The 27611-nt window shown below is 42.7% G+C and overlaps 1 protein-coding gene across 3 annotated transcripts; it reads left to right on the top strand.

Moving 5' to 3' along the window:
- On the top strand, positions 1-27386 carry LOC128506283 (interferon-induced protein 44-like). Of its 3 annotated transcripts, none has more exons than XM_053476660.1 (8): positions 5-251; positions 1933-2023; positions 4296-4329; positions 4901-5093; positions 6089-6235; positions 15465-15636; positions 18888-18988; positions 25875-27386. In XM_053476660.1, the coding sequence occupies exons 2-8, from the start codon at positions 1987-1989 to the stop codon at positions 26040-26042; spliced, it is 852 nt and encodes a 283-aa protein (XP_053332635.1). In that variant the 5' UTR covers positions 5-251; positions 1933-1986; the 3' UTR covers positions 26043-27386. The 3 variants fall into 3 exon arrangements, with proteins under 3 accessions (XP_053332636.1, XP_053332635.1, XP_053332634.1); XM_053476659.1 differs by having other exon boundaries at positions 6-161; XM_053476661.1 differs by lacking the exon at positions 6089-6235 and having other exon boundaries at positions 1-161.
- Positions 27387-27611: the final 225 nt, after the last annotated feature.

Raw genomic sequence — 27611 nt, 5'->3', positions numbered from 1 at the left:
CATCTGAGTCATGTTAAAGATTCGTTCAAAAAGAACGAATCGTTCATGAACGACCCATCACTATTTAACAGTACTCTTGTAAGCGCGATTTTCTTTATGTTAAGTTTCGGTTTCGATTTGCTGACTTTGGGAATCACGTCCACGCAGTGCCGTCTGTAAGGGTAAGAATCCGGAAATAACGCAGTAAAAGAAAACTGACGCTGTAAAACTTAAGGACATTTACTAAAACTAAAGCCACCTACCTATAAACTGTGAGTACAGATGGTTCAGGGATAGTTAAGAGCTCTTCGGGAATGTTTGTTTGTTTGTTTTGTCCTTAGTCTTGTGGGGAAAGATATGTGTAGATATATATTTAATTTAAACAACCTGTAGTTTAAACTCGTCGACTCACAGTAATGTAATACGCAGCAGTTGTATGTGAATATAATGAGACAGTATAATATTATGTGTGTTTAAAAGCCTGTTCATGGATTTTCTGATCACGCTGTTTCTGGCACGTTGCCATAAAGGAAGTCGTGTTTGTTACAATGTTACTGTGAAGTTTAGAATCAGGTTTATTTTCCATATTACTGTAAGAGACCAAGAGGAAACTGAACAGTGTCAGGACACCAAGTGCCATGTGTGTGTGTGCGTGTGTGTGTGTGTGTGTGTTTTCAAGGACTATGCTTTATGACATGCACTACATCCCAGAGTTATTTGCCTAACTTTCATATTTTAGTCTAATGTTAACTTCCTCTTTGGTGCCCGTTTGCAGTCATTGTGATTTAACAGCAGGAGCCGACAGCTGACTAGTTTTAACTGTACATAACATTTAAAAAGCCATATTATATACACAGATAACCCATAACATAATGATCATCCGCCCTATATTGAATAGCTCACACTTTTGCCCTGTGTGTTCTACTGCCTTTCTATCACAACCAGCATTAACTGTTTTTTCAATTTGATCAACACGCTTTTATTGGATTGGACCTCACAGGCCAGACTTCACTCCCCATATGCATCAGCGCCCCTTGGCCACCCACATTTTCCCTTCCTTGGATTACATTTGGTATGACCTGACCACTACAACCTATGAACATCCCACAAGAATTGCAGTTTTGGAGTTGCTCTGACCCAATCCTCCCTAGCCGTCACAATCTGGCCCTTGTCAAAGGCACTCAAATCCTTACACTTGCACATTTTTTTGTGCTTCCAGTTCATCAACTTCAGAAGAAAAGGTTAATTTGTTGCCTACAATAATATACCTCCTAACTTCAACCCACCATTGTAATGAGATATTAAATATGGAGCTACTGTGAAATGGGTTAAATTGTAATGGCTAGACAACTGGGTCAGAGTAACTCCCAAACTGCAGCTCTTGTGGAATGTTCGTGGACTGCAGTGTTCAGGACATACCAAAAGTGATCCAAGGAAGGAAAACCAGTGAACTGGCGGCAGAGTCATGGGTGGCCAAGGCTCACTGATGCACATGGATAGTGGAGGGTGGCCCTTGTAGTCTATTCTAATAGAAAAGCTACTGTAGCTCAATTTTAGGAAAAGGTAAATGCTGGTTCCAGTAGAATGGTGTCACAACACATAGGGCATTATTGTTTTGGTGGCAAAGGTACAGTAGAGCCTTCTCAATATTAGGCAGGTGGTCATAATATCATTGCTGAATAGTGTATGATAGTAATCACAACTATAAGTAAGTATAGCTAAGATGTATATTGATACACCTACATTAATACACCTACAACTACAAAAGACACTTGTAAAGAGATCAGGGCTAATCCTACAGGTGGACACCATTGGTGAGAGAATTTATGCATTTATTTATTAACATGTGCATAATAAATTATTTAAAGCAGTTGTGCTTTGGTACATTTATAAAGCCACTACTGTGTCAGATGTTTTAATTAAAAAATACATTTTCTTTCTTTCCTTTTTCAGATTAATTATTCTAACTCTGGATTTTTCAAACATGATTCAGTTGACTGAATAAGAATGGGGGGAATACAGGCCACTCCTCCTCCTCCACCAGGTAATTCCAATGACCAATCCTATAAAATTCATCTGTAATTACTTGTCTGCATATATTTAGTCAGGGTTCTACACATGGGACAAGATGATGGTGATGATGATGATGATGATTATTATTATTATTACACATGTGCAACCATTCCTTTACAGATTTAGTTTCAAACAATCATATAAACACTGCACCAATAAAGTAGATACTTGTAGCCATATTCAGAATAGCATTTTGTGTGTAGTAAGGAGTTCACGCAGAAATTTGACAGTCCCAGTTGCACAATGTTCTAACATTAGACATGAGCTGCAGTTTCTGTGATAGTGTCTTCGTCTGTGCCAACATGCTATTTTACTAATCTTGCAATCCAGCTAAGCCGAAGGGATAAAACTTTGCAACAGGAGATACTCACTGGTCCCAGGATGTGGGTCTTACAGAAGAAGTTTTTCCCAGGGGACGAAGCTAAATCACTAGAGTTGAGACCATGTGTTTAGGACATTTTTGTTAGGAGGACAGCACACCATTAGTGAGACCAAATTGTCACACTTACTTGGCCAGATCAAGATTGTGGGCTGGTTTGCTGTAGGATGTTTCAACTCCTACACCTACCAAAGAGACTCGGGCAAAGATTAGGGATAATCCTAGGACATATGGAGGGACGCTCAAGTAAAAGGAGGAGATGAGGAGGAGACTTTCAGTGGCTATAAATATCAGTTGACAAATGCTTCTGTGTCTAATGTGGGCCAGGTGAGAGCATGTGCACTGCTAAGCAATTACAAGAGTCAGGGAGAATTGAACCCTTTTTATTGATGAAAAAAGAAACACCTTAAGTGAGTAGAAATTCCCCTTCTCTCAGGAGACAGTGACAGAATCCTCAGTCTGTCTCAGTCATGGGTAGAAACTTTCATATTGGTAAGGCTGTATGGGGGGATGGAATTCAGATAAAAGTGTTGATGGCACGGGTTTCAGTTAGAAAAATGCTGGTGATAATTGTGTTGTAGCAGTAATTTGTTGTAATTGTTTTGTGGGAAAACATTCTGATGAGACTCTAATTCTTCTAGATTCTTTTCTACATATTCTAGGACTTCATTATTTAAAACTTTGTCTTTAATAGGAGGAATTGTGTTATTATACTGTGAAAAACTTGTTGAGTTTTATTTGTTTGCAGGAAAGCTGCTGTAGCTTGCTTTAGCTTGTTGTAGTTTCCAAGACCAGAACACAGTTTTATGAGGCACAAACTATCTGTATGTGTAGTCACTCATTTAAACAGCTGTATCATTGATGCCCATAAATATTGTAACACAGCAGATTTCTGCACAGGCAGATCTCCACACCAGATAGAGAGAAGATACATGGCATACTGATATAGAAGGAAAGTGCGGCGCCCCTAAAGGGACATGTGTGGAAAGAAATTCGAGGAAGAAGCAAACGAAAAAAAAAAAATGGGACATGGGTATAATTATTTATTTTTTTACTCTTCAGAGTTACCAATTTAGTTTAGCAGGTGGCAGTATGCCAAACTTGAGCCATGACTAGGAAGGGCCAGTAACTGAGCCAGTCCAGTCAGTGATGCATGTACTGTAAAAGCTTGCTTACTATCCAACATAATATGACGGATAAGAGTTACATGTGCGATGTTAAGCAGGCTTGGAGAGAATCACTTTCTGAGTAGCTGAGTTTTACTTTCAGCTTGGCCTAAAATATAAACACATTCAGTTTGTACTCGGAGCTTGCCCTTTCCGTATTTTGGCGCTTTAAGATTGCACATGGTCTCGATTTTTTTTCCTCCTATGTCCCTTTTTTTCCCCTGGCAGATTTTTCCCCTCGGCCATTTTCCTTTAGGTGCTCAGTGGAAAAGGAAAAGAAACGATGGGAAAAAGTTAAAAGAAAAAGAGAAAAGAAAATCAAAAAATAAGTAGGTTGAAAATTAAAGAACGAAAATAAAAATTATTCCCATGCCAGTGTTTCCCACACATAGGGCAGGGCAGGCCACCCAGGTATTTTTGCTTAGCCTTTTTTTTTTTTACATGTTGTTCCTTTATCCCTTTTTGTGGTTTTTATGCTAAGGATATCTAGAGACAATGGATGTTTAAGATGCCTGTGGGCATGGTGGCTGAGTATACAGGCACTATGATGAAATCAGAGTGAGATTTGGGTCAGCACCAGCAGGATTAATGTTACTTTACCAGTCTGGAGAAGCAGAAGTTCAGTTTGGACTTGATGAAGCTTTGTGTTTTATCTACATTCTGATCTTTATATGTATACTTTGACTAATGTTTTTCAGAATTTGACAGGCCATGGAGGATGATGCATTGGGGGTAATTATTATTATTATTATTATTATTATTGTTGTTGTTGTTGTTGTTGTGAAAAAAAATATTTCTGTTAAATAAATAAAAAGTAAAAGTGTATAAAAAAAAACTGCATTTGTTTAATTTAATTTCAGTAAAGAGTAGCTTCACTTCGAAAGGAGCAGAAGAAAAATATGTTTTAAAAAAGACTTACAGTAATTTGTTAATTTGATGTTGCAGTTAGGGTAACAACAGAAATAACCAGTGGAGTGGGTGAATATTTTTTGCAGTGGTGGTAAATAAAATATGTTGGGAATAAAAAAGGGGGAAATACTATTTGTTAATGACTACTTTAGGTCTGTCTAATGATACTTGGTGTTGAAATTAGCAATGTTAGCATCACTGTCTAAAGAGAAACATATTAGAAAAGAAAAAGAAAAGATTGAAAACTGAAATCACATCCAGATAATCAGGCCTTATTCAAATCACAGTGCAGACCAGAACAAACCAATTAAACACACTAAAGGTCAAGTGCATAAACATTGCTAAGAATAATAATGCTTAGAATGTGTTTAATCTATTTGGTTTGTTTTTTTAGATCAAAAGATGTAATTGAGCAGAAACTAAGGAACTTCAGACCCGACAATGTTCAGTTTGTCAGGATTCTGGTTGTTGGAGAAGTCGGAGCAGGAAAGTCAAGTTTTATAAACTCAGTCAATAATGCTTTCCAAGGAAGAATCACTTCTGGGGCTCTTGTTGGTGGAATAGGTGGAACCAGTTTCACAAAAGCAGTGAGTATGCTTATAATTTTTATTAAATAATCAGGGTCTCTATAGGCATAAAAAGATGCGCTTTCCCAAAGTGACTTACAAAAGTGCTTTGAAGTTTTTGTCATTGATTAGATTCTTTAAAATGGTTACTAAGTTACTAATTAACCGTCAGTCACACACCGTTTCTAAATTAACATTTTAGGTTTTAATAATGATGATTCCTTGACTGTTTGTGCATCATTGTGTGTGTGCGTGTGTGTGCGTGTGTGTGCGTGTGTGTGTGTGTGCATATCAGTGTGTTGGTGTTTGAAACCTTAGACCCACATGTTCAGGGATCAGTTTACAGTCAGTGACTCTGCCTTCAGAGAAGATTTAATTTTATATGATTGTAGAATTCTAAAATAATTGCTGTTAAAACACACTGGCATAATTCTGACAGACATAATTCTGTCTCCAAATATTTTAGTCCTACATTTAAGATTAGGTGTAAAAGCAAGTTATAAACATTCCTAAAATAGGAAATCACTTATCTCTATTAAAATGTAGGAGATCTGTCAATATAGTTGTGCCATGAAGCTCTTTTAATTGTTATACAGATTATTATAGACCTTTCAGATTCAGATTGAATGGGCAAATTTAGATGTACTTACAGTGAAGATCAAGTACTTTTAAGAAAAAGTACTTTTGCTTAAAATTTAAATCAATTTCCTTTACTTTTTACTCTTCAAAATTATCTAGTCTGGTTAACAGGTTCTCCAGGTCACCATTATTAGACCAAAGTGTAAGTGCAAATTTCTTTTTTAAAACTGTGTCTGAACAAAACAGACATTTTATGTTTCCTGAATGGGTGGAACATCATTTATTATTATTATTATTATTATTATTATTATTATAATTATTTTAGAATTGTATTCATGCAAAAGTCATATAAATTTGTTAATTGAAACTGTATGAACTAATCATTTAAAACTGCTTTGAATAATCTGGTAGTTAATATATTTGAGTTTGTTTTTCAGTACAAAACCCACTACATCCAACGAAAGGATGCTTCTCATTTGCCGTTTGTTTTCAATGATACTATGGGACTTGAAAGCAGTGAATCTGGTGCCCATGTACAGGACATCATCAACGCTTTACACGGGTTTCTTCAAGAAGCATATAGAGTGAGAATATTCTAGACAGTTTGTTTTTATATTATGTATAGTTTGTTCATTCCTAAGTGTCCAATAATTCTGTCTCCAAAAATTTTAGTCCTACATTTATGATTAGGAGTAAGAGCAAGTTATAAACATTCTTAACCCTAGGATGCACAAGTGGGTCAAAAATGACCCGGAGAGGTCATTTTCTTGCAATATCTTTGTAATGAAAAGTTGTTATCTTTTCATATTCCAGGTATATATATATATATATATATATATATATATATATATATATATATACATAAGTAAATATTATTTTATAAACACGAAGTTCTTTGGGCTTTTTATAATACTCATCATATTTGCTGTTTGTGTCCAGCATTTAATAATTATTTCATACATTATTTAACCACGGCTGGAAATAATAGCTGGAATGTGATGTAATTGTAAATTTATGACTAAAATAAAGCTTTTCGTCTTTTGTAAAGTACTTTCACTTTACAAAAGGCAGCGTTTTTATCAAAAGGTTGATAAACCCGTGTTGTACAGTATATATACCGCGACAGCGCGCGCAGTTACTCACTTCTCACCTTTCATGTAGGTCTGCTCGGACTTATTAATTTGTTTTAAACCCCTCAAAAATGCGTGTGTATACAGCTCAAAACCTCCATCAGTTATTAACGATAGCATCTATTTAGAAAAAATGCCCCAGTGATTTCTGAGCTTCAGGAAATCTCCCGGCGCTCTGCGCATAACACCGGGCCAACTCATGTCAGAAAGAATTTATAAACGTTTTCTAAACCTGGGCTATTGTTTTTTTACTTATAATATTTGTTAATTTAATTTAAATGAGGTTTGGGCTCAGGACTTCGATTCGCCATCGTGATTCTCCTCTTTAATTTACTCCATAGTTTTAATCAGCGCTCAGCCGCACGCATGAAGTTTTCCAGAGCGCACCGGCAGAAGTAGACTAATGATTATAAACGCATCGGGAAAACAGCAAGCAGACTGACTCTGACCATTTAAAAAAATGTTTGCGTTCATTTTCTGACGCACTCAAGTTCACCAAAAACAATACAGAACAGCGCACCTTATTTGGTTTCAAACATTTACAAAATCACAACATTTTTTCGTTATTGTGAGTGCGCTTAAATAAAAGTTTTATAAAGGCTATGTAGTCTTATATAGTTTTGCACATTAATCTGAGTCCTTATCTGTTACATTTTTGAGGACAATAGTTTTTTCAGCCTGTCACGGCGTGCGCCCAAATCAATATCGCTCCTCGCTCACTAGTTAGGCGGCCTCCCCTTCAGATATGCGAAGCAGCGGGGCCGCGGAATTAGGTACGGATGGTAATAGTTAAAATATTAACAAGATGAATGTTTGATGTCATGTGGGCATTATAAGATTTGTACTAAAAACTTCTAACTAAAAAGTGGCAGCTGGCACGCCTAAAATAGACGCAGGTTAATTTTTTTAAAGTCTAAATAAAAATCCTGCTCTTTAGTGCCTCCTATTCCTATTAATCCTAGGTTGTTGTTCTTTTAGTGTGTGTGTGCTTTACAATGCCAGACAACATTCAAATGCAAATTATTTACTCTCCCTAAGTGTGAATTAGCTGTTCTCACCTATACATTCAGAGGAACTGTAATGCACCCCTCCCCACTTTAAAAACCTCTTGAATCTGAGGCTCTTCTGAAGACTTTCAGTGATTAAGGCCTCTTTTTAAATTTGTGTACATTTTATCTTTTGGATTTTAGATTCTAAAGTTGACATTGTTATCGTTTTTAATCCTTGGAATGGAAGTAATTGATATTTTCCTTATAAAAGCATAAATTGCATTGTTTTTAATCAAAAAGGCCAATTTGTCTTTTCCTCATAGAGTGTTTAGGTGAAATTCCACCTATGCAAGTGTGACAAATATGCAAAGGAAAAAATTAGGAAGGGGCAAATACTTTTTCATAGCACTGCACATTCAGATTGTTCCACTGGGATCCGCAGTAACATAAACATGCGCTGTTTGTCGGCGGTGCACTTGCGCATCCATATGCGTAGAAAAGAGATGCATGGTATTATGGTTTCCGTCATTTTTTATATATATATACATATTGTAGCGTTTTTCATTGCTACAAAGGGACTTGGAGAGACGAGTGAGCTTCCTTGCTGCCCAATGCAAATGGCTGGGAGTATTTTATTCATCACGGCACAAAAACAGCATAAACTACACAGTCAACAATCACTAAACACAGATCAACAGGACACACTTCTAACTCACACACACACCCTGGCCAAAGCCACTAACCCAACCACCTTTCCTCGACAGGGTGAACACCTAACAACCCCTCCCGCAAAGCATGATGGTTACTAGTCCAAACCCCACCCACGCCACACTGCCCCCACCCGAGCTGTGACCGTCCCCGGTCACGATGGCGAACTCAGTCCTGGAAGCGTGACGGTGGTCAGCGCTGCCGTTGTGAACGCTGGAGTCTTTTTGCGGGGGAAGGAGGGCCGCTACTCTCTCCCTGAGGCGGACCGGCCTCCACAGAGTTCGAGGTCTCGCTGGCGTTGGGCTGGTAGGGCGCGAGACGGTCCCAGTGGAGCACGACCACTCGCGACCGCCCCGTCAACCTCACCCGGTAGACTATATCAGAGAGCTGGCCGATTACCGTACAGGGGCCCACCCAGTGAGACATGAGCTTAGGCGAGAGCCCCCTTTTCCTTCTGGGAGAATACACCCAAACCTGCTCCCCAGTAGCAAAGTCTCGCCCTCGGCTGTGAGTGTCATACACGCGGCGCTGTTTAACACCGGCATCCGCCAAGTGTCTACGCGCCAACTCATGGAGACGGAACAGTTTGTCTTTTAACTACCAAAAATAATCCAACCCTGGCTTCGTGGGTAAATCCACTTGTGGAGGGGGGCCGAACACAAGGTCCACAGGCGTAGTCCACTCACGCCCGAACATTAACGCAGCTGGCGTCAGCTGAGAGGACTCCTGCACTGCTGTGCGATATGCCCACAGCACAAGAGGCAAATGTTCGTCCCAATCCTTCTGCCGGTCGCTGGTCAGCACGGCGAGTTGGGTGGTGAGCGTCCGATTGAACCGCTCCACGAGGCCGTCACTTTGTGGATGAAGGGGCGTGGTGCGGGTCTTTTTCACCCCGAGGCGCTCACACACCGCCGCAAACACCTTCGCCTCGAAGTTACGCCCCTGATCGCCAAATCGGCTGAACACCTCATCCACCAGCACTCGGGCGGTGGTGGAAGCGCTCTGCTCAGGCACAGCAAACGCCTCCGGCTACTTGGTGAAGTAGTCCATGGCCACTAGCACATACCGGTTCCCGCGATCGGAAATGGGAAACGGCCCGAGAATGTCCACGCCCATACACTCCATAGGTGCCCCCACCTGAAAGTCTTGCTACACGGCGGGCGGGATAAAGCATCGGCGTTAGCATGCAGTTTTCCCGCTCGGTGCTGAACGGTAAAATTATAATCCTGCAACCGCTCGAGCCAACGCGCTAACTGCCCCTCGGGCTCTTTAAAACTAAGCAGCCACACCAGCGAAGCGTGATCGGTCCGCAGCGAAAGGGTTGCCCATATAAATACGGCCTTAAATGTTTAAGGGCCGTGACGACCGCTAACAGCTCGCGCCGCGTGACGCAGTAATTTTTCTCCGGTCCAGACAACGCACGGCTGAAGTAGGCGATAGCACGCTCTTTACCCTCGGAAACCTGAGACAGGACAGCCCCTAGCCCTACATCGCTTGCGTCCGTGTCGAGGATAAACATACGCGACGCGTCAGGATATCCGAGAACAGGCGACGTGACCAGAGCTTCCCGTAACCGAGTGAAAGCGCGCGCGTGCACCCTGTCCCAGCGAAACGGCTGATTCTTTTTCGTGAGCCCGTGCAGCGGACTAGCGATCGTGGCAAGATCCTTCACGAACCGACGATAACCCGAGGAAGGTGCGTAGCTGCGACACGTTTAACAGTGCAGGCCAATTCTGTACCGCAGCAATTTTGGCTGGATCGGTGGCAATCCCTTGAGCGCGAATCATGTGTTCCAGAAACATGGTCTCTTGCCGCAACAGCTGGCACTTTTTCGGGTTGAGCCGCAAATTCGCCCGCCGGATAGCCAAAAATACCTCCCGTAGGTTAGCTAGCGCGACCTCAAACTCCTTGCCGTGCACCAGTAAATCGTCCAGGTAGACGACACAACGATTGCGAGGAATGTCGGCCAACACTTTCTCCATTAACCGTTCGAACGTAGGTGGAGCGTTACATAGGCCGAACGGCATGCGCCGGAATTGCCATAGCCCTTGCCCGATCGAGAATGCGGTTTTAGGTCGCGCTTCCGGGGCGAGCTCTACTTGCCAGTACCCGCTACGCAGATCTAACGAGCCAAACCACGCCGAGCCCGCAACGTGTTGCAGCGCATCATCTATTCGCGGCAATGGATAAGAATCTTTGCGCGTTACCTCGTTCAACCGCCGGTAATCGACACAAAACCGCCACGATTCGTCCTTTTTACGCACCAACACAACCGGTGAAGACCACGGTCCGGACGCTGGCTCTATGACGCCCAAGTCGGCCATCTCACGCAGCTTCTGCTCGGCGATAGCTCGTTTAGCTAAGGGAAGGCGTCTCGGATGTAATCGAACAGTCGTGTGCTGCACCAAATTAGTATGTGTGCATTCGCACTCATCTTCCGCGAAAATGTCCGCAAACTCATGTAAAAGGGACTTCACTGCGTCGGTCTATGTCTGACTTAGCCCCATGCTGCTACGCTGCATAAGCTCGGCCATTATTCTCGCTCGGTCTGCTACCGGATGTTTACATGGCGCGTCCACCGGAAGTTTCGCCCCCCTGGTGCGCGCTACTAACACGTCCGGCTGCGCTTTGGGAACTAGCAACCTGGCTAACCCGAAGTTACCACGTAACGTTCCGTCAGCGAGATTCAGTACCGCACCCCACCTTTTCAAAATGTCCAACCCCAAGATACAATCATCCTCAATGTCTGCCACAAAGAATGGATGAGAAAGACTGATTGCACCTACTTGTATTCGCACAGTGCGACAGGCCTGTATCTCCAAATAGCTCCCCGACACGGTGCGAATGGTCAAGGCTGGGGCCGGCAGCATACAACCACGCTCGCCCTGTTTTAATACTCCCCAGCGCAGCAGCGAAACTGTAGAGCGGTGTCCACGAGCGCCCGTAGCGAAACGTGGTCCAGGCCACAATTCACGTAGACGCCCGCGCGATTTCCTACGCGTCCTGAACGGAAGTTGGGCCCGGCAGTTGGGGAAACAGGGACGGCTGTGGGAGGCGGCTTCCCCGCAGCTAGTTGTAACGGCTGCTGGGGTACGCTGTCCTCAGGCCTGAGAACGTTGCAGCAGTAGTCCGGCGGTCCTTGGCCTTGGCGTCGTCCCGGAATCTTGGATGCTGAGTCAAGGCCTAGCCGCGACGGGTAGCCCTGTCCCCGGCTAGGTTCACCTACCAAGCGGCCCCGAGCCACGGGAAAACGCTCGCCTCTTTCGCCGCGGTGTTCTGCCATGATGGCCTCGGCACGCTCAGCTTCGAGTAGCGCCTCAGACAGGGAAGCCGGTGCTGCTCACCGGATGTGCTCGCAGAGCCGCGACGGCCGAATTCCCTGCAGGAACGCACGGCGAGCTAGCTCTTCCTGCTGAACGGGCCCGAATTCCGGGTAGCCCCAGCGTGCGAGAGATTTCAAGTCCATGGCGAACGACCCCAGTGGCTCGGAGGCGCTCCGCTCGCGGGTCGCTAGCTTTTCGCACGCAGCCTCCTGACGGTCACCCGCGCCGCACCGGAAGTGGAGCGACTCCCGCAGCTTCGCCCAGTCCTTCCTCTCATCCGCCCGGAGGTCTTCCAACGACCGGAGCACCTCACCCTCTAGCGAGAGGGCCACCCGGACGGCTGTTTCTGCCGGGGACCAGCCCGCAAAGTCGGCGGCTAGCTCCACCTGGGCGATGAACGCGTGGGGCTCGACAGCGCCATTGTAGGATGGCAAGTGCAGCTGCAGGTCGCCTCGCCGGCTGACGGCGCACGGAGCTGTAGCTTGCTCCGGGGTGCGCTCAAACCCGTTACTCTCCATCCCACTTCTGACACCAATTGTAGCGTTTTTCATTGCTACGAAGGGACTTGAAGAGACGAGTGAGCTTCCTTGCTGCCCAATGCAAATAGCTGGGAGTATTTTATTTATCACGGCACAAAAACAGCATAAACTACACAGTCAACAATCACTAAACACAGATCAACAGGACACACTTCTAACTCACACACACACCCTGGCCGAAGCCACTAACCCAACCACCTTTCCTCGACAGGGTGAACACCTAACAACCCCTCCCGCAAAGCATGATGGTTACTAGTCCAAACCCCACCCACGCCACAATATATTTGCGTACTGACTGGGCTGGCTCACATTGTCCAGCGACCCTTTTTTTTTTTTACTATGCTAAATTTATGAATTACACTCAAAGTATCAAATCCAACTATGAAGTCTGATTTAATTGTTACCATTAAACATTTTATATCTACATGTTAATTTTTCTATTTTTGTTTATGTTTTGCTGGCGAAATACATTTTAGGCAGAGACGTCTGCTCGGTCTTGTTAATTTGTTTTAAAAACCCCCAATTCTGTGAATTCTCCCAGCAGCGAAACCGGTTTGATGACTTCACACCTGTCGTAAAGGTGAGATAGGGGATTACAGTAACTGTGGGTGCGCTTCACCTCGGAGCGCGCTGTCGCGTTGTATTCAATGATTAGACTAAAACAAAATCATGTTTGCTTCAGCATTGCAAACAATATTGTATTAGGCTAACTTTATTAAAGATTATACACTTTTGTATTCTTTGTTCACACACGTGGGCATCTTTAAATTTTTAGATATTTATCCTTTCTTGATGCAGCGAATTTTTTGAGCAAATTAATAATAATTTCCATAAATAAAACGGAGGAAGAAAAAAAGGTTACGCGAAAATTAAAAAAAAGCTTTAGAGGTAAATGCTGTGAAATGCTTCAAATGAACAGATTCTGCCTATAACAGGTCAGGGACAGTGAGGCTGGATCCAGGAGCGCACCACATCCCGCATCATAATACACTGGCTCAATAAAGTGGAGATAAATTTTGAAAACTACTTACTATAAAAATATAACACAATACAAAAACGTAAAACAAAGTTTCACTGAACATATATTGGGTCATATTTGTAAAACAAAGGAAAGAATAATAAGTCAAACAACATATAAAACTACAATATTTTCAGTGTCCAGTATCACCAGTCTCACAGAGACCCAGAAGGCTTATAAATTTTGTCAGTAATGTGATTTTTTATTTATTTATGTATTTCAAAAGATGCAAGACAATACTGCCAAAATGTATCATTTACATGCTGTTAGAAAATATTCTTCGCATTGTCTCTTATTGAGTCACAAGGGTGGTAAAAAGCATTCATCATTCAAAGTTATTCATATCAGTGTAGTTAGTATGATTTTGAAAGTGCTTTAACTCCACCTGGCACAGTTTAATCCCAGTGGAACAATCTGACTACATGTGCAGTGCCATAAAAAAAAGTATTTGCCCCTTCCTGATTTATTTTTTCTTTGCATATTTGTCACCCTTGTAGTGAAAGTCCAGGGCCACTTTTTGGTCTCAGTCCGACCCTGGCAATAACAAATGGAGAAAGCGCAGTCAAAGTCCGGGGATTATGCGTTCTGCGGGGGCCAGTCGTGAATAGCTGACACTCAGTGACAGCCAATGAAATTGAAGTATTTTTGCGGCTTTCCACGTGGTGGGGCATTGCTTAAATAATAGTATAAAATTGCCCAGACCCTGGTTCGAATCCCGCTTTGGGTGAAAATGTAATAAATGTGAATCCTTTGTTTTACACTTTTTGCTCATGATTATCATTAAATTATAGCAACTGTGATGTGAGTGCTAATGTGTTTTATAGCTTAAGAAAAAACATTCTCAATTGCAAACATGCATTTAGTACTGAAGCATAACTTGATAATGTAATGGCTATATTGTGGCATTTTAGCGCATAAAACCGGCATTTTGAGCACTGGCTGGGAAACGGACCCGGATCTTCTGAATGGCAGGCGAATCACTTACCACTGAGCCACCCGTGCCCGTCTATGTTTAAAGCGCATAAAAACAATAAAACAATACTGTTATAGGCTAACATATTATACATCTTTGTAGTCCTTTTGCACACGCGCGGGTGCGTTACAATAATAATAATAAATTCAGAGAACTACTACTACTAATAATAATAATTCTAAATGAAAATGAAGAATAAATACATATCAGTTTGAGCTTGACATGTTTATGAGCTTTGTCGCTTGCTGTCAATGGGCGCCTAAGACACACAAAATTTTCAGCTTCAGTAGACACACAATACTTTAGACTGAAACACGACTGCCCCCTACAGGTAATAAAGGGCATTTTTACAGCGCACGGCAAGTCGTGGGATCCCTTATCCGAAAACGTGCGTTTTTAAAGGCCAGATCTGTATCTCCACCAAAATGTAGGAGATCTCTGGAGGTGTCCTAACTGGTTAAGAGTGAGATAAGAGGTGTCCTAACTGCTGGAGCTCATAAAAGATACTTTGGACAAAAAAGAAATACTGTCTGTGACAGATTGTGTGTAGTATGCGGGTATGTCAATTCTGTCCCTCCAGGTGATTGGTACATTTACATTTTTTAGTAGCAGTAAAGATGCTGCTGTAAGACAGTGATTTGGGTTTGTCACAGCTGACAGTGTCGGAAATGATAAACCAAACTTTGCTTATACAGCACCGAGATCATGCACCGATTCATACATTTAATAATGTGAAATAAAAGAAAAACAAGCTGCATTCATGTGCATCACAGGTTTCTCTGGGCATCAGCCATTTCACGCACATTACTGTATGTGAACCAAAAACATTATCACACCATAATAATACAACAACCACATAATGTGTAGCCTACTTGCGGCTCTCAGTGTAGTAAACTTTAATTGCTTTCTCAGGAGCAGTCCTACTTCTCAAAGTAAGAGTAGGAAGCTCCATAAATAACTTTTATGTCCTACACTGTGTTAGGAATATTTTCAGTCCTTAATTAACTTTGAGTGTGATTCCTGTGAGTGATTCTGAGAAGCTTAGTAAATACGGGTCCTGATATCAGAATTTATTTGCATTTTAACACATGAATTACAGTCCTAATTATTTTTTCTTCCATGCACACATTCAGTTTAATCCTGCATCCCCATTGTCTTCAAATGCCCCTGGATACAGGAGCAGCCCAAGTCTTGAGGATCAAACCTTCTGCCTGGTCAACATTATGGCAGCTGACAAAATATCACTGATGGATTCTGGGGTCTTCAGGAAGCTGCAAGCTATCCGTGAGGCAGCATCACATCTGAGTAAGTATGTGCAAGAATGTGAAATTGTCATCACACACAACAAACCTTCATATAATATGGTATAGTATAAGTAAAAAACCTTCTCCAGTTAAGTTCCTTAAGCATGCACAAGATACCTTAAGCACACACAAAAAAACAGGGATTAAAAACAAGTAACTTGAGATTTTCATTGGTACACATTTGCTATAAATAGTGCAAACTGTAACAAGTGGCAAGAAAGAATCTAAAAAAAAGTGTACTTCACAGGATGCTCCCTACTCCCTGCTCTGTTTGCAGGGAATGTTCAAGTTCAAGTTCAAGTAGGCTTTATTGTCATTACAACCATATACAGTTAGTACACAGTGAAACGAAACAACGGTTCTCCAGGACCAAGGTGCTACATGCAACATAAATTTACAACATAAATTAACAGAGACACTAAACTAGCTAACCAAGAGGCCTAGTTAACTGGCCAGCAGAGACAGGACCGAGAGACCTAACATAAATTACAACATAAATTAACAAAAACTAACTAGTAAACGTACAATAACCGTACAATAAACGTAAACATTCTTTAAAAACAGCAGCAAGAATTGAGGAATTAGTGCAAAAAAAATCAGTCCAGTAATGATCATTGTGCCAAAAGATAAACAGTGAAGCATTTACAGGTTGGTGTGTACAATAATTTGGTGGTGTAGGTCAGTGTGTCTGCACTTGTGTTGATTAGTCAGTCCAGTCCCAATATTTTGAGGTAGTTGAGTTAAGCTGTGTGATAATGTTTGTGTTAGTGTGTCTGTGTGTGTGTGTGTGTGTGTGTGTGTGTGTGTTTATCAGTCCAGACCCTTTTTGTTGAGGAGACGGATGGCTTGTGGAAAAATGCTGTTGTACAGTCTGGATGTGTATGCCCGAATGCTTCGGTACCTTTTTCCAGATGGCAGGAGTGTGAAGTGTGTGTGAGATGGGTGTGTCCGATTAGCCACAATGCTGGTGGCTTTGCGGATGCAGCGTGTGGTGTAGATGTCTTCAATAGAGGGGAGAGAGACCCCGATGATCTTCTCCGCTGTCCTCACTATCCGCTGTAGGGTTTTGCGATCCGATATAGCACAATTCCCAAACCAGACAGTGATGCAGCCGCTCAGAATGCTCTCGATAGTTCCTCTATAGAAGGTGGTCAGGATCGGTGGTGGAAGCTGGGCCTTTCTCAGTCTTCTCAGAAAGAAGAGACGCTGTTGGGCTTTCTTGTGTAGGGAGCTGGTGTTGAGGGACCAGCTGAGGTCCTTCTCTAGGTGGACACCCAGGAATTAGATGTTTTCGACGATTCCCACAGAGGAGCCGTTGATGCTCAGCGGAGAATGGTCGCCTTGTGTCCTCCTAAAGTCAACAACCATCTCCTTTGTCTTGTCAACATTTAGAGACAGGTTGTTGTCTTTACACCAGTCCGTTAGCCTCTGCACTTCCTCTCTGTACGCTGACTTGTCGTTCTTGCTAATGAGACCCACCACGGTCGTGTCATCAGCGAACTTAATGATGTGGTTCGAACTGTGTGTTGCTACACAGTCGTGAGTCAGCAGTGTGAACAGCAGGGGACTGAGCACGCAGCCTTGTGGGGCCCCAGTGCTCAGTGTGGTGGTGCTGGAGGTGCAGTTTCCGATCCGTACTGACTGAGGCCTACCGGTCAGAAAGTCCAGGATCCAGTTGCAGAGGGAGGTGTTCAGGCCCAACAGGTTCAGCTTCCCAATCAGTTGTTGGGGGATGATAGTGTTGAATGCTGAGCTGAAATCTATGTACAGCATTCGAACATATGTGTCTTTCTTGTCCAAGTGTGTGAGGGCAAGATGTAGTGTAGTGGAGATGGCATCGTCCGTTGAGCGGTTAGGACGATACGCAAACTGCAGTGGGTCCAGTGAGGAGGGCAGCAGGGTCTTGATGTGTCTCATGACGAGCCGCTCAAAGCACTTCATGATGATGGGTGTGAGTGCAACGGGACGGTAGTCATTGAGACAGGACACAGTAGACTTCTTGGGCACGGGGATGATGGTGGTGGCCTTGAAGCACGTGGGAACGACGGCACTGCTCAGAGAGATGTTAAAGATGTCGGTGAGAACATCTGCCAGCTGTTCAGCACATTCTTTGAGCACTCTGCCTGGGATGTTGTCTGGTCCAGCAGCTTTACGTGGGTTGACTCTGCGTAGAGTTTTCCTCACCTCAGCTGTAGTGAGACACAGCACCTGGTCGTTCGGAGAAGGGAAGGTCTTCTGTTGGTGAAGGGAACTTCCTTCGACAAAACTCCACCATTGGGAACACCCTGTGAAGTCACCTCCTCAATGTAATGCAGGTTATATGAGCCTCTCAGATACCTGTCGCTGCTGCTGTGGAATTTTTACACTACGGACATTAAATGCAGAATATTTATTAAAACAAAAACTGATACCATTATGAAACATACTATTAAAATGTAAAGATGTACAAAGACGTATTTTATTTTATTTTTTACAGATTAGCAGACTATATAACACTAAGAATTACTTTATTAAATAAAAAAAAAATTAGTTGTGTTGTCCTAGATAAAAATGATAATAAATATACAGTATAAACCTTTTTTCAAGCTCTATTTTTTTTTTTCACGCTCCAGCGAGACCCAAAAACTTATGGGACATTTTTCATTCCCCTTCCTGGTGAAGTGAAGACCTGATGTTCAATCGTTCCCTACACTGTTCGCAGTTCTCTTTGAACTGAACATTTTTGCTCCATGTGGTTTGGAATCACACTTAACATGGCTAAACCCCCTGTGTAGGGTACTTCAGGCAGATTGGAATCCTCTTTTTATGTTGTTTTGGACTGTATCAGTTTGAGCTTGACACGTTTATGAGCTCTGTCGCTTGCTGTCAATGGGCGCCTAAGACACATAACATTTTTCAGCTTGAGAGTGCACCTCAATCATGTGATGAGTGCACTCATCTGAGCTGAGAAAGCTAATAAGTTTTGTTGTAAATAGTCATGTCGTAGGTTTATTTTGTTAGCCATTGCTTCATGTTTAGTTTGTGGTATGTGAATAAGAATGTGAATGTAAAAGTGAGAAGACGCTAATAGTTGTAATAAGAAAGTTTAATTATAAAATATAGTGCTGCATATGGCTGAAAATGGCTTTAACCTTTATTAGTAATATAACACTTTTTTTTATTTAAATTGTACTATTTATTGATTATTAAATTTGCAACCAGTTTGCTATGTATTGCACATATTGTTTTTAAGTTGTTTATTATATCATCTAGACATGCCACAAGTAATCATCATGACAAAAGTAGATTTGGTATGCCCACTGGTTCATCATGACATAAAGAAGATCTACACCAGCAAGAGGATTAAAGAAAAGGTAATTTAATTCTATATATTGAAAGATAAAAAAATATTCAACTTCATATACACTCCTTGGCTATTTCATTACGTACACTTGCTCAACTGTTTGTTAAATGTTAACTTGCTCAAATGTTGTTTTTATGCAAAAATCTAATCAGCCAATCATATAGCAGGAACTCAATAAACGTACTGTAGGCATGTAGACATGGTCAAGACAATCAGACCGAGTATGAGAATGAGGCTTAGGTGAATTTGAACATGGCATGATCATTAATGCCAGACATCCTGATCTGAATATTTTTAAAACTGCTGATCTACTGGTATTTTCACACACAACCATCTCTAGGGTTTACAGTGAATGGTGTGAAAAAGTGAAAATACCCAGTGAGGGCAACTCTCTGGGTGAAAATGCTTTGTTAATGCCAGAGGTCAGAGGAGAATGGCCAGAGCTGATAGAAAAACGTCTTGGGTTACTTTGCTGTAACCCTGTTCCCTAAAAAGGCGGGAACGAGATGCTGCGTGAAAACGCTATGGGAAACATCTTGTCATGTTGCCGTTGTGAAGCATGTGTGTATCAAACACGCCAAATTTTTGGCTTTTATAACCTCGGTGGGTGACGTCATCTAATAAGATGCACCTGCAGGTTATAAATAGGAGTGAACCGGAAACATTCCTCAGATTGATTTGTCAACGCAGCATCTCGTTCCCGCCTTTTCAGGGAACAGGGTTACAGCAAAATAACCCGAGACGTTCCCTTTTAAAGGCCACACTCGATGCTGCGTGAAAACGCTATGGGAACGAGTCCCAACGCCGCCGCACTGCAAGTGTCTGGACTCCAAGGTTGTGTAGCGTGTGCGCACAAGGCTGAGAAGGTCTTAGAACTATGTCTGGGTAGCTGACTCGAGGACCCGTGAGCCTGGAGTAGCATGAACATCCAGACCATAAATGTAATAAATGTGTGCGGAGAGGACAACCCTCCGTGTCACACACTTGCTGCAGGGGAATACCTCTTGCTAGTGCAATAGATGAGGCGATCCCCCTGGTTGAATGAGCCCTGATTCCTAGAGGCGAAGTGAGCCCACGCGCCTCATAGGAGGGGGCAATAGCCCAGTGTAGTGGGGACCACCCCCCGTTGCGGCCCCAGACCATGTAAAAGCTGCTCTGACTTACGCCACAAGCTGATGCGGTGGACGTAAATCTAAAGAGCACGTACTGGACACAGTAAGTGAAGTCTTCACTGCTCCGAAGCTGTAAAGGCGGAGGACAGAAGGCTTCAAAAACAATAGGGTGCATGTTGGCAAATGTGTGCAGAGAGGACCAACCCTCCGCGTCACACACTTGCTGCAGGGGAATACCTCTTGCTAGTGCAATAGATGAGGCGATCCCCCTCGTTGAATGAGCCCTGATTCCTAGAGGCGAAGTGAGCCCACGCGCCTCATAGGAGAGGATAATTCAATTCAATTCAATTTAATTTTATTTGTATAGCGCTTTTAGCAATTTTCATTGCCGCAAAGCAGCTTTACATAGTCAAAAGAATTATTTAAGTTTGTATGAAATGTAAATTTGTATGAATCAAAATGGTCAGTTTGTCCCTGGTGAGCAAGCCGAGGGCGACAGTGGCAAGGAAAAACTTCCTGAGATGGTAATAGGAAGAAACCTTGAGAGGAACCAGACTCAACAGGGAACCCATGCTCATTTGGGTGACACAGAAAGCAGTAAATGATCTGCATTTATACAGTGTGTAGGGTGGGAGGCAGTTCAGCTATAATAGCTGATGTTAATTGATGTTAATATGGAGTCCAGGTAGTTATTGAAGACCCAGGTAGACTTGTAAGAAGTTCCAGTCATGAACTATCGAACTGTCAAGTCCCCAGAGAAACAGTTGCCAACACCAGTCAAGGCCAGAACCATTTTCTAGGTAGAGAGCATTTTCTAGGTAGCTAGGTAGATAATAGCATCTCTCACGCAGCTTGCGGCTTTAAAACATGTAAAAGCTGCTCTGACTTACGCCACTGGCTAATGCGGTGGACGTAAATCTGAAGAGCACGTACTGGACACAGTAAGTGAAGTCTCTCCTGCTCCGAAGCTGTAAAGGCGAAGGACAGAAGGCTTCAAAACAATAGGATGCATATTGGAAAATGTGTGCAAAGAGGACCAACCCTCTGCATCACACACTTGCTGCAAGGGAATACCTCTTGCTAGTGCAATAGATGAGGCGATTTCCCTGGTTGAATGAGCCCTGATTCCTAGAGGCGAAGTGAGCCCACGCGCCTCATAGGAGAGGGCAATAGCATCTCTCACGCAGTTTGTGGCCCCAAAACATGTAAAAGCTGCTCTGACTTACGCCACTGGCTGATGCGGTGGACGGAAATCTGAAGAGCACGTACTGGACACAGTGAGTGAAGTCTCTCCTGCTTCGAAGCTGTAAAGGCGGAGGACAGAAGGCTTCAAAAACAATAGAGTGCATGTTGGGAATGGAACTTTTGGAAGATAGTTAGTGAGGATGTAAAATGGCCCTGACTAGCCCAGGGGCAAAGTCTAGGCAGGATGGGGAGACTGACAGATCTCCGATCCTCTTAGAGAGGTAACACCATTTAGAAAAACCATCTTGAGGGTCAGAAACCTAAGGCGCTAACTCTAGTGGTTCAACAAGGGGGCACAAGCCCGAGGACAATTTTTTTCTGCAAAAACTCCAGCACTGAAACAATTCGGCAGTGGACTGGGTCTACCTGCTTCGTCATGCACCGACTTTCAAATACATTCCATTTGAGGGCATAAGCTCTTCTGGGGGAAATAGCCCTAGCACTTAGAATAGTCTTAATTACGCTGGCTGGAAGACCAGCTTGACTTAGTTAGTCCTGTTCAGGGACCGCCAAGGCGTCCAGACGCAGGGGCTGGAAGTCAGAGAGTAGTAAAGGGGACTTTTGCTGATCTTGCGAGGCAAAGAGGTCCACCTCCGCTACATGAAATTTTCCCAGAATGTAAATCGCCTTGAGGGACAGGAACCTGGTGCGCTAGCTATTTAGCGGCGCGAGCACAGTCCGCCCTGTCGATTAATATTTGAGGCTGCCATAGTGTTGTCCACCCGCAGTAGGACATGGTAGTCTTAACTGCTGGAGGAAGTGCTTTAGGGCCCGAAATAGAGCCATCATTTTGAGGCAATTGATGTGCCGCGCCAAAAGATGGCCTCTCCGGCTCCCTTGGGCTGGACGGTCATCTAAGACCTCACCCCAGCCCATGAGGGAAGCGTCTGTCGTTAGCATCTGCGACGACAAGACGAACTTAGAGTGGGACCCAGAGTCAGAAACCGGGGTCTGAGCCACATAGGAAGGGTACGAAGCACCTGGCGCGTAGCCCTTATTGGGGATTGGCCCTGGAGTGAAATCCCCTGGTTCTTAGCCACAACTGAAATGCTCTCATGTGCAGAAGGCCCAAGGGTGTCACTGTGGATACAGCTGCCATGAGAGCTAAGATCTCTGAAAGTGATGGTCACTTTCTGGTCTAGCTTGATTTCCTTGACGGTGTTGAGAATGGATTCGACACGAGCAGGAGACAGCTGTGCCCACTTAGGCTCAAATTTCATGTGACACCCAAAAATGTTGTCCTCTAAACAGGAAAGAGCATGCTTTCATGGCATTAGATGTCAATCCTAAGAAACAAAGATTAGTTAGGACGACATGCTGATGTCAAAGCGCTAGCTACTGAGACTGGGCCAGCTAGTCATGTAATTCAAATACGGATGCTCTGGAGTCGTAAGAGCCAGAACTACATCCATGTATTTGTGTATGTGCGGGTGAGAGAGCTAGACCAAATGGAAGGACCCGATACTGGTAAGCTTCGCCCCCGAAAGTGAACCTCAGGAACCTCCTGTGTTGTGGCAATATTTCTATTGATTTATTTTTAGATAGCGGTAAAGCCCGCAAAATCTAAAAAATTGGACGCAGCCCCCCATTCCTCTTGGGAACCAAAAAATACCGAATGTAGTAGCCTGACTCTCTGTCTAGTAGGGGAACATGTTACATGGCCCCATTTCCCAGCAACTTCTGTCAGCAGATGCGCACTTTCCGGTTTTATGGAAGTGGAGACCACGCCATTGAAACGCGGAGGGTGATGTGAGAACTGAATCCTGTAGTTTCCCTGTACAGTGCTTAGTACCCAAGGAGATATACTTGGCAGTAGCTTCCACGCTGCCAGTTTCTCAGAAAGGGCTGTTAGGGAATGTTAGATGTTCGGCATACTGAAACATGGCAGGAAAAAAAAAAAAACTAAGAACTAACATTTTATTGGAGACTGGAGTTGCCCAAAACACCAGTGGTGGCGGAGCAAGAACACCAACCTCCTAGGGGTGCAAGGGAGAACACTTCATTTTTTGAAAGAAATTTTGCATGCCTCTCCCCATTGGGGGGCCACCCCCCACAGACCTGGGCACATGAACCTCAGGGCTTCATTGTGAAGACAATATGCCAGTCTGACCTCTTTTGAGGCGGATTGCGTGATGCACCCCAATCTTGCGAGGGGGTGCCCAGCTCAAAAACACTCTCCTTGTGTGTTTCACGCCTCGCAACAGTCAGACCCGGTCGAGACTGGGTGGCCGACAGTTCCGACTCTTGAGCACGGCGGGGAAGGAATTTCCCGAAGGCTTGTTATATAACTTTGCCTCATGAACCTAGTGGCGACCGAGTTAACGACATCGCCAAGTAGGCCGGGAGGCGAGATGGGGCATCGAGGAGGAATACACGATCCTTCTCCTTGATGCCCCTGAGATTCAACCACAAGTGCCTCTCCGCGGAAACCATCGCAGCCATAAAACGGCCGATAGCATGAGCCATCTGCTTTGTTGCACGAAGAGACAAGTCTGTGGCCCGGCGTAAGTCCAATATGCCCTACCTTGAAGAGCCCCGCCAGTACTCAAGTCTCTCAGCAGGTCAGCCTGGTAGGCGTGCAAAACCGCCATGGTGTGCAATGGAGCACCAACCTGACCTGCTGCCTGAAAAGCTTTTCCCTCCAGGGAAGATAAAAAGTCTACACAGCTTGAAAGAAAGTAATAGCTTTTCAGGAAGGATGATGTCCCAGGAGAGAGATAGCCTGGAAGCGTCTCTTCTATCTGGGTGTCATCATATAACCCCGCGCTTCTACCTCAACTATATTTAAATAAATAAATAAGTTGATGGCAGGAAAACACGGGATGAATACAGCTTACTCCATGAAAGGGTTAACTCATATGGAGATTGCTAAGAAAAGGGAAGAGAGCGTCGTTGAGGCTCCGCCCCCCGGCCACCTGACAGAACCTGCCGTCTATGTTTTTATTTATTTATTTATTTATTTTAATTAATTAATTTTTCAAGTGCTTAGAGGCTATTACCATCTCCGCGGAAGCAAGAAAGAATGTGTATTGTGTATGTGTATGTGTATGCCTATTCACAAGAAACGCCAGGGCGCGCTTGAGAGCGGACAGAGGAATTTCCCGATCCGATGAGAACGCGAAAGAAAGGAGTTTTTAAATCCGTCTCTCACTGCTCTGCTGGATGCACGAGTTTAGGCCCCAGGAATGCGCAGCGACTCGAAGCTTCTCAAGGAATGCGAGGCGCGTGTAGCACTTAATCAAAGCAGTAAAGTGTAGAGATCGCCCTCCGATATGGATTATACACACTGAGGGACATCTCGTTTAAAACTCTGCCATTATCGGTGAGTTAAACACTTATTTTGCTGGTTAGACACAACACGCTCATAACTAGGTGAAGACAAGAATCTGAGGAATGTTTCCAGTTCACTCCTATTTATAACCTGCAAGCTTATCAGATGACATCACCCACCGAGGTTATAAAAGCCAAAAATTTGCCGTGTTTGATACACACATGCTTTACAACCGGCAACATGACAAGATGTTTCCCATAGCGTTTTTACACAGCATCGAGTGTAGCCTTTAAAGGGGACAACAGAAACGCTAGCAACATCTTTTTATAGCCGAGTTTCCCCTCCTGTCAGTTAAGAGCAGGAAATTGAGGGTACATTTTAAATGGGTCCACCAACCTTAGAGAACAGAAGATTGGAAAAATGTCACCTGGTCTGATGAGTCTCATCAGTCTATATTTCTGGTGAGACATTGAGATGGTAGGGTCAGTATTTGGTGTGAACAACATGAGCGAATGGATCCATCCTACTTTGTATCAGTGGTTCAAGCTGGTAGTGTTGTAATGGTGTGGGAGAGATTTTCTTGGAAAATAGTTTAGAAAATAGATTTGGAAATAGTTTACAGCTAGTCCAAGGTTATTAGGTTCCCTCTTAAAAATGCACAATTTATTGTATGCACGGTACAAGTTACTGTATACATTTAGACAAACAATCACGCAAGGTTACTATTCATGAAGAACAAAACTGAAACCTTCACAACTATGAAATGAAACAGACTTGTATAAAAGTGGCAAAAAGTTTAAAAAAAGATTAAATGGTTAATGTTTTAGATTCTAAAAACATCGGAGATGAGAATCTGACATACGTCTGTTTTTTTATTTTTAACAATAATTAAATAACAAGTATTTATTCGGCAATTAACCTTTTGGTAAGAAAACCGTCTACTATATTTTTTTCTGGGTTGCTACAATATCATTTCATTTCACTTTTTGTTTTGATGACAGCTTTGCACATTCTTGGCATTTGCTCGACCAGTTTCATGAGCTTGTCACCTGATTATTCAATTCCATTCAATTCAATTTTATTTGTATAGCACATTTTTCCAACAGGCTGTCAGTAGTGTACAAAACTGTCAAGGCAAACAGTAACTCATTTGAATAATGTGAAATGTGAAACATAAATAAATAACCTATGCTATTCTCACAGTATATTTTATATTAGTGCTTTAACTTTTCAGCTGCTGCATTTGTGTGTGTTTTTTTTTCTTCTAGATGCAAGAGTGTAGTAATATCCTGGGCCTTCCCATGAATTACATTTTCCCTGTGAAGAACTACCATGAGGAGATCGACACAGAGGACGACATGGATCTTCTGATCCTCAAGGCGCTTGATCAGATCATGCACATCGCCGCTGATAAATCATGCACACATGAAAACTAAGCTCCACAAGCACTGCCATGTTTGTATACTTCATGTAAAACTGTATTATTGAATTTTTCAGGTTAAAAATCTACTGAAATCCTTTGGATTCACGTAGTATATAGGAAAGTATGACCAAATATGCTCACAATATTGCTGGTTGACTAGGGGAATGGTTTAACAGCAAGTATATTTCTGCCCCAAAATATCCTTACTGAACCCATGTGTGCTCAATGTAGTGCCAGCTGATAAAGAAGAATCCAGTCAGCCAATCAGAAGTAGTGTGTGAAAATCTGTTACTGGCTGTGGCAGCTTTGTAACAATTGACAAAGTTGAGCAACTTACAGGCAGATTTGAGCGCCCGCAATAAAGGGTTGTTGCGCATAAATGTTGAGCAAGCAGGAGAGATGCTGCCCACGCATAATTGAGCTGTTACACGCATAGAGTGCTTTGTCTGCTGTCATATAAAGCCATACAGGTGACAACACACACTCGGATCACAAAGAGTGGCAACTTTTAAAAATCAGACCAAATGTCATCAGCACATCACCCCGCAAACAGCGCAGCAATTAGCATTTACTTACATCTGAACAAATATAAATCAATGTCTGAACACATACTCAATGATTAATAGCTCATGATACATACATTTAAACTATTTATTCATACAGATGAACCTGTTTTACATGGAAATTTACAGGGTTGTTACTGAACGATTTACCCTGATAAAGAGCCGTATAAGCAGTGGCAGCTGGCACATTGGCAAATAGATGCAGAATTATATTTTTATAGCCGAAATAAAATTATTTTTTAAACTTGTACTGTTGTTGTTAAATTACTATATTTGTTAATTTAAAAATGTAATTTAAATGAGGTTTAGGCTCCGGGATGTTAAACCAGCATCGTGATCATCCTCTTTAATTTCCTACAGAGTCTAATCAGCGCTCAACCGCACTTTGAAAACACGTAAAGTTTTCCAGAGCGCACTGGCAGAAGTAGACTAATGGTTATGAATGCGTCGGGGTAAAACAGCAAGGAGACTGATTCTTTTTAATCTTTTTCAGACTGCCATTTTTATAATTTATAAATAAATTATTAATTTCTTTGGTTTCGGCTCTAGTGTTTAAGGTGATCATTTTATTTCATCATCTCCACAGCAGTGGATGCGTCTATAATTTACATTTCACACAAATGACATAATCCGAAATTTGTTTTTCATTGAATTATATGAAAGCAGACATTTGGATTCCTATAAGTATATATTTATTTTACATCTGTAAGGCGTGTATACACAGAGTTTCTGTTTATTTTACGTGCTCAAGTTCACAGAAACCAATACAGAATAGCACACCCTGTTTACTTTCATTATTTTACAGAGTCAGAATGTTTTGTTGTCATTGTGAGTGCACTTAAATAAAAGTAGAGTCTTATAAAGGCTATGTAGTTATAAAGGTTATATAGTTTTATTATGACTGTAAAAAAATTTCATGTAAAATTACAGTAAATTACTGGCAGCAGTTTTGCCAGTAAAATTTTGCCAGTTTTATTATAGCATTATATTATAACTTTAACCTACGGTATCAGAACGAG

Source organism: Clarias gariepinus, chromosome 18 (assembly GCF_024256425.1).
Source record: "Clarias gariepinus isolate MV-2021 ecotype Netherlands chromosome 18, CGAR_prim_01v2, whole genome shotgun sequence".
NCBI lineage: Eukaryota > Metazoa > Chordata > Actinopteri > Siluriformes > Clariidae > Clarias > Clarias gariepinus.
This window is presented reverse-complemented; position numbering and strand designations above follow the sequence as displayed.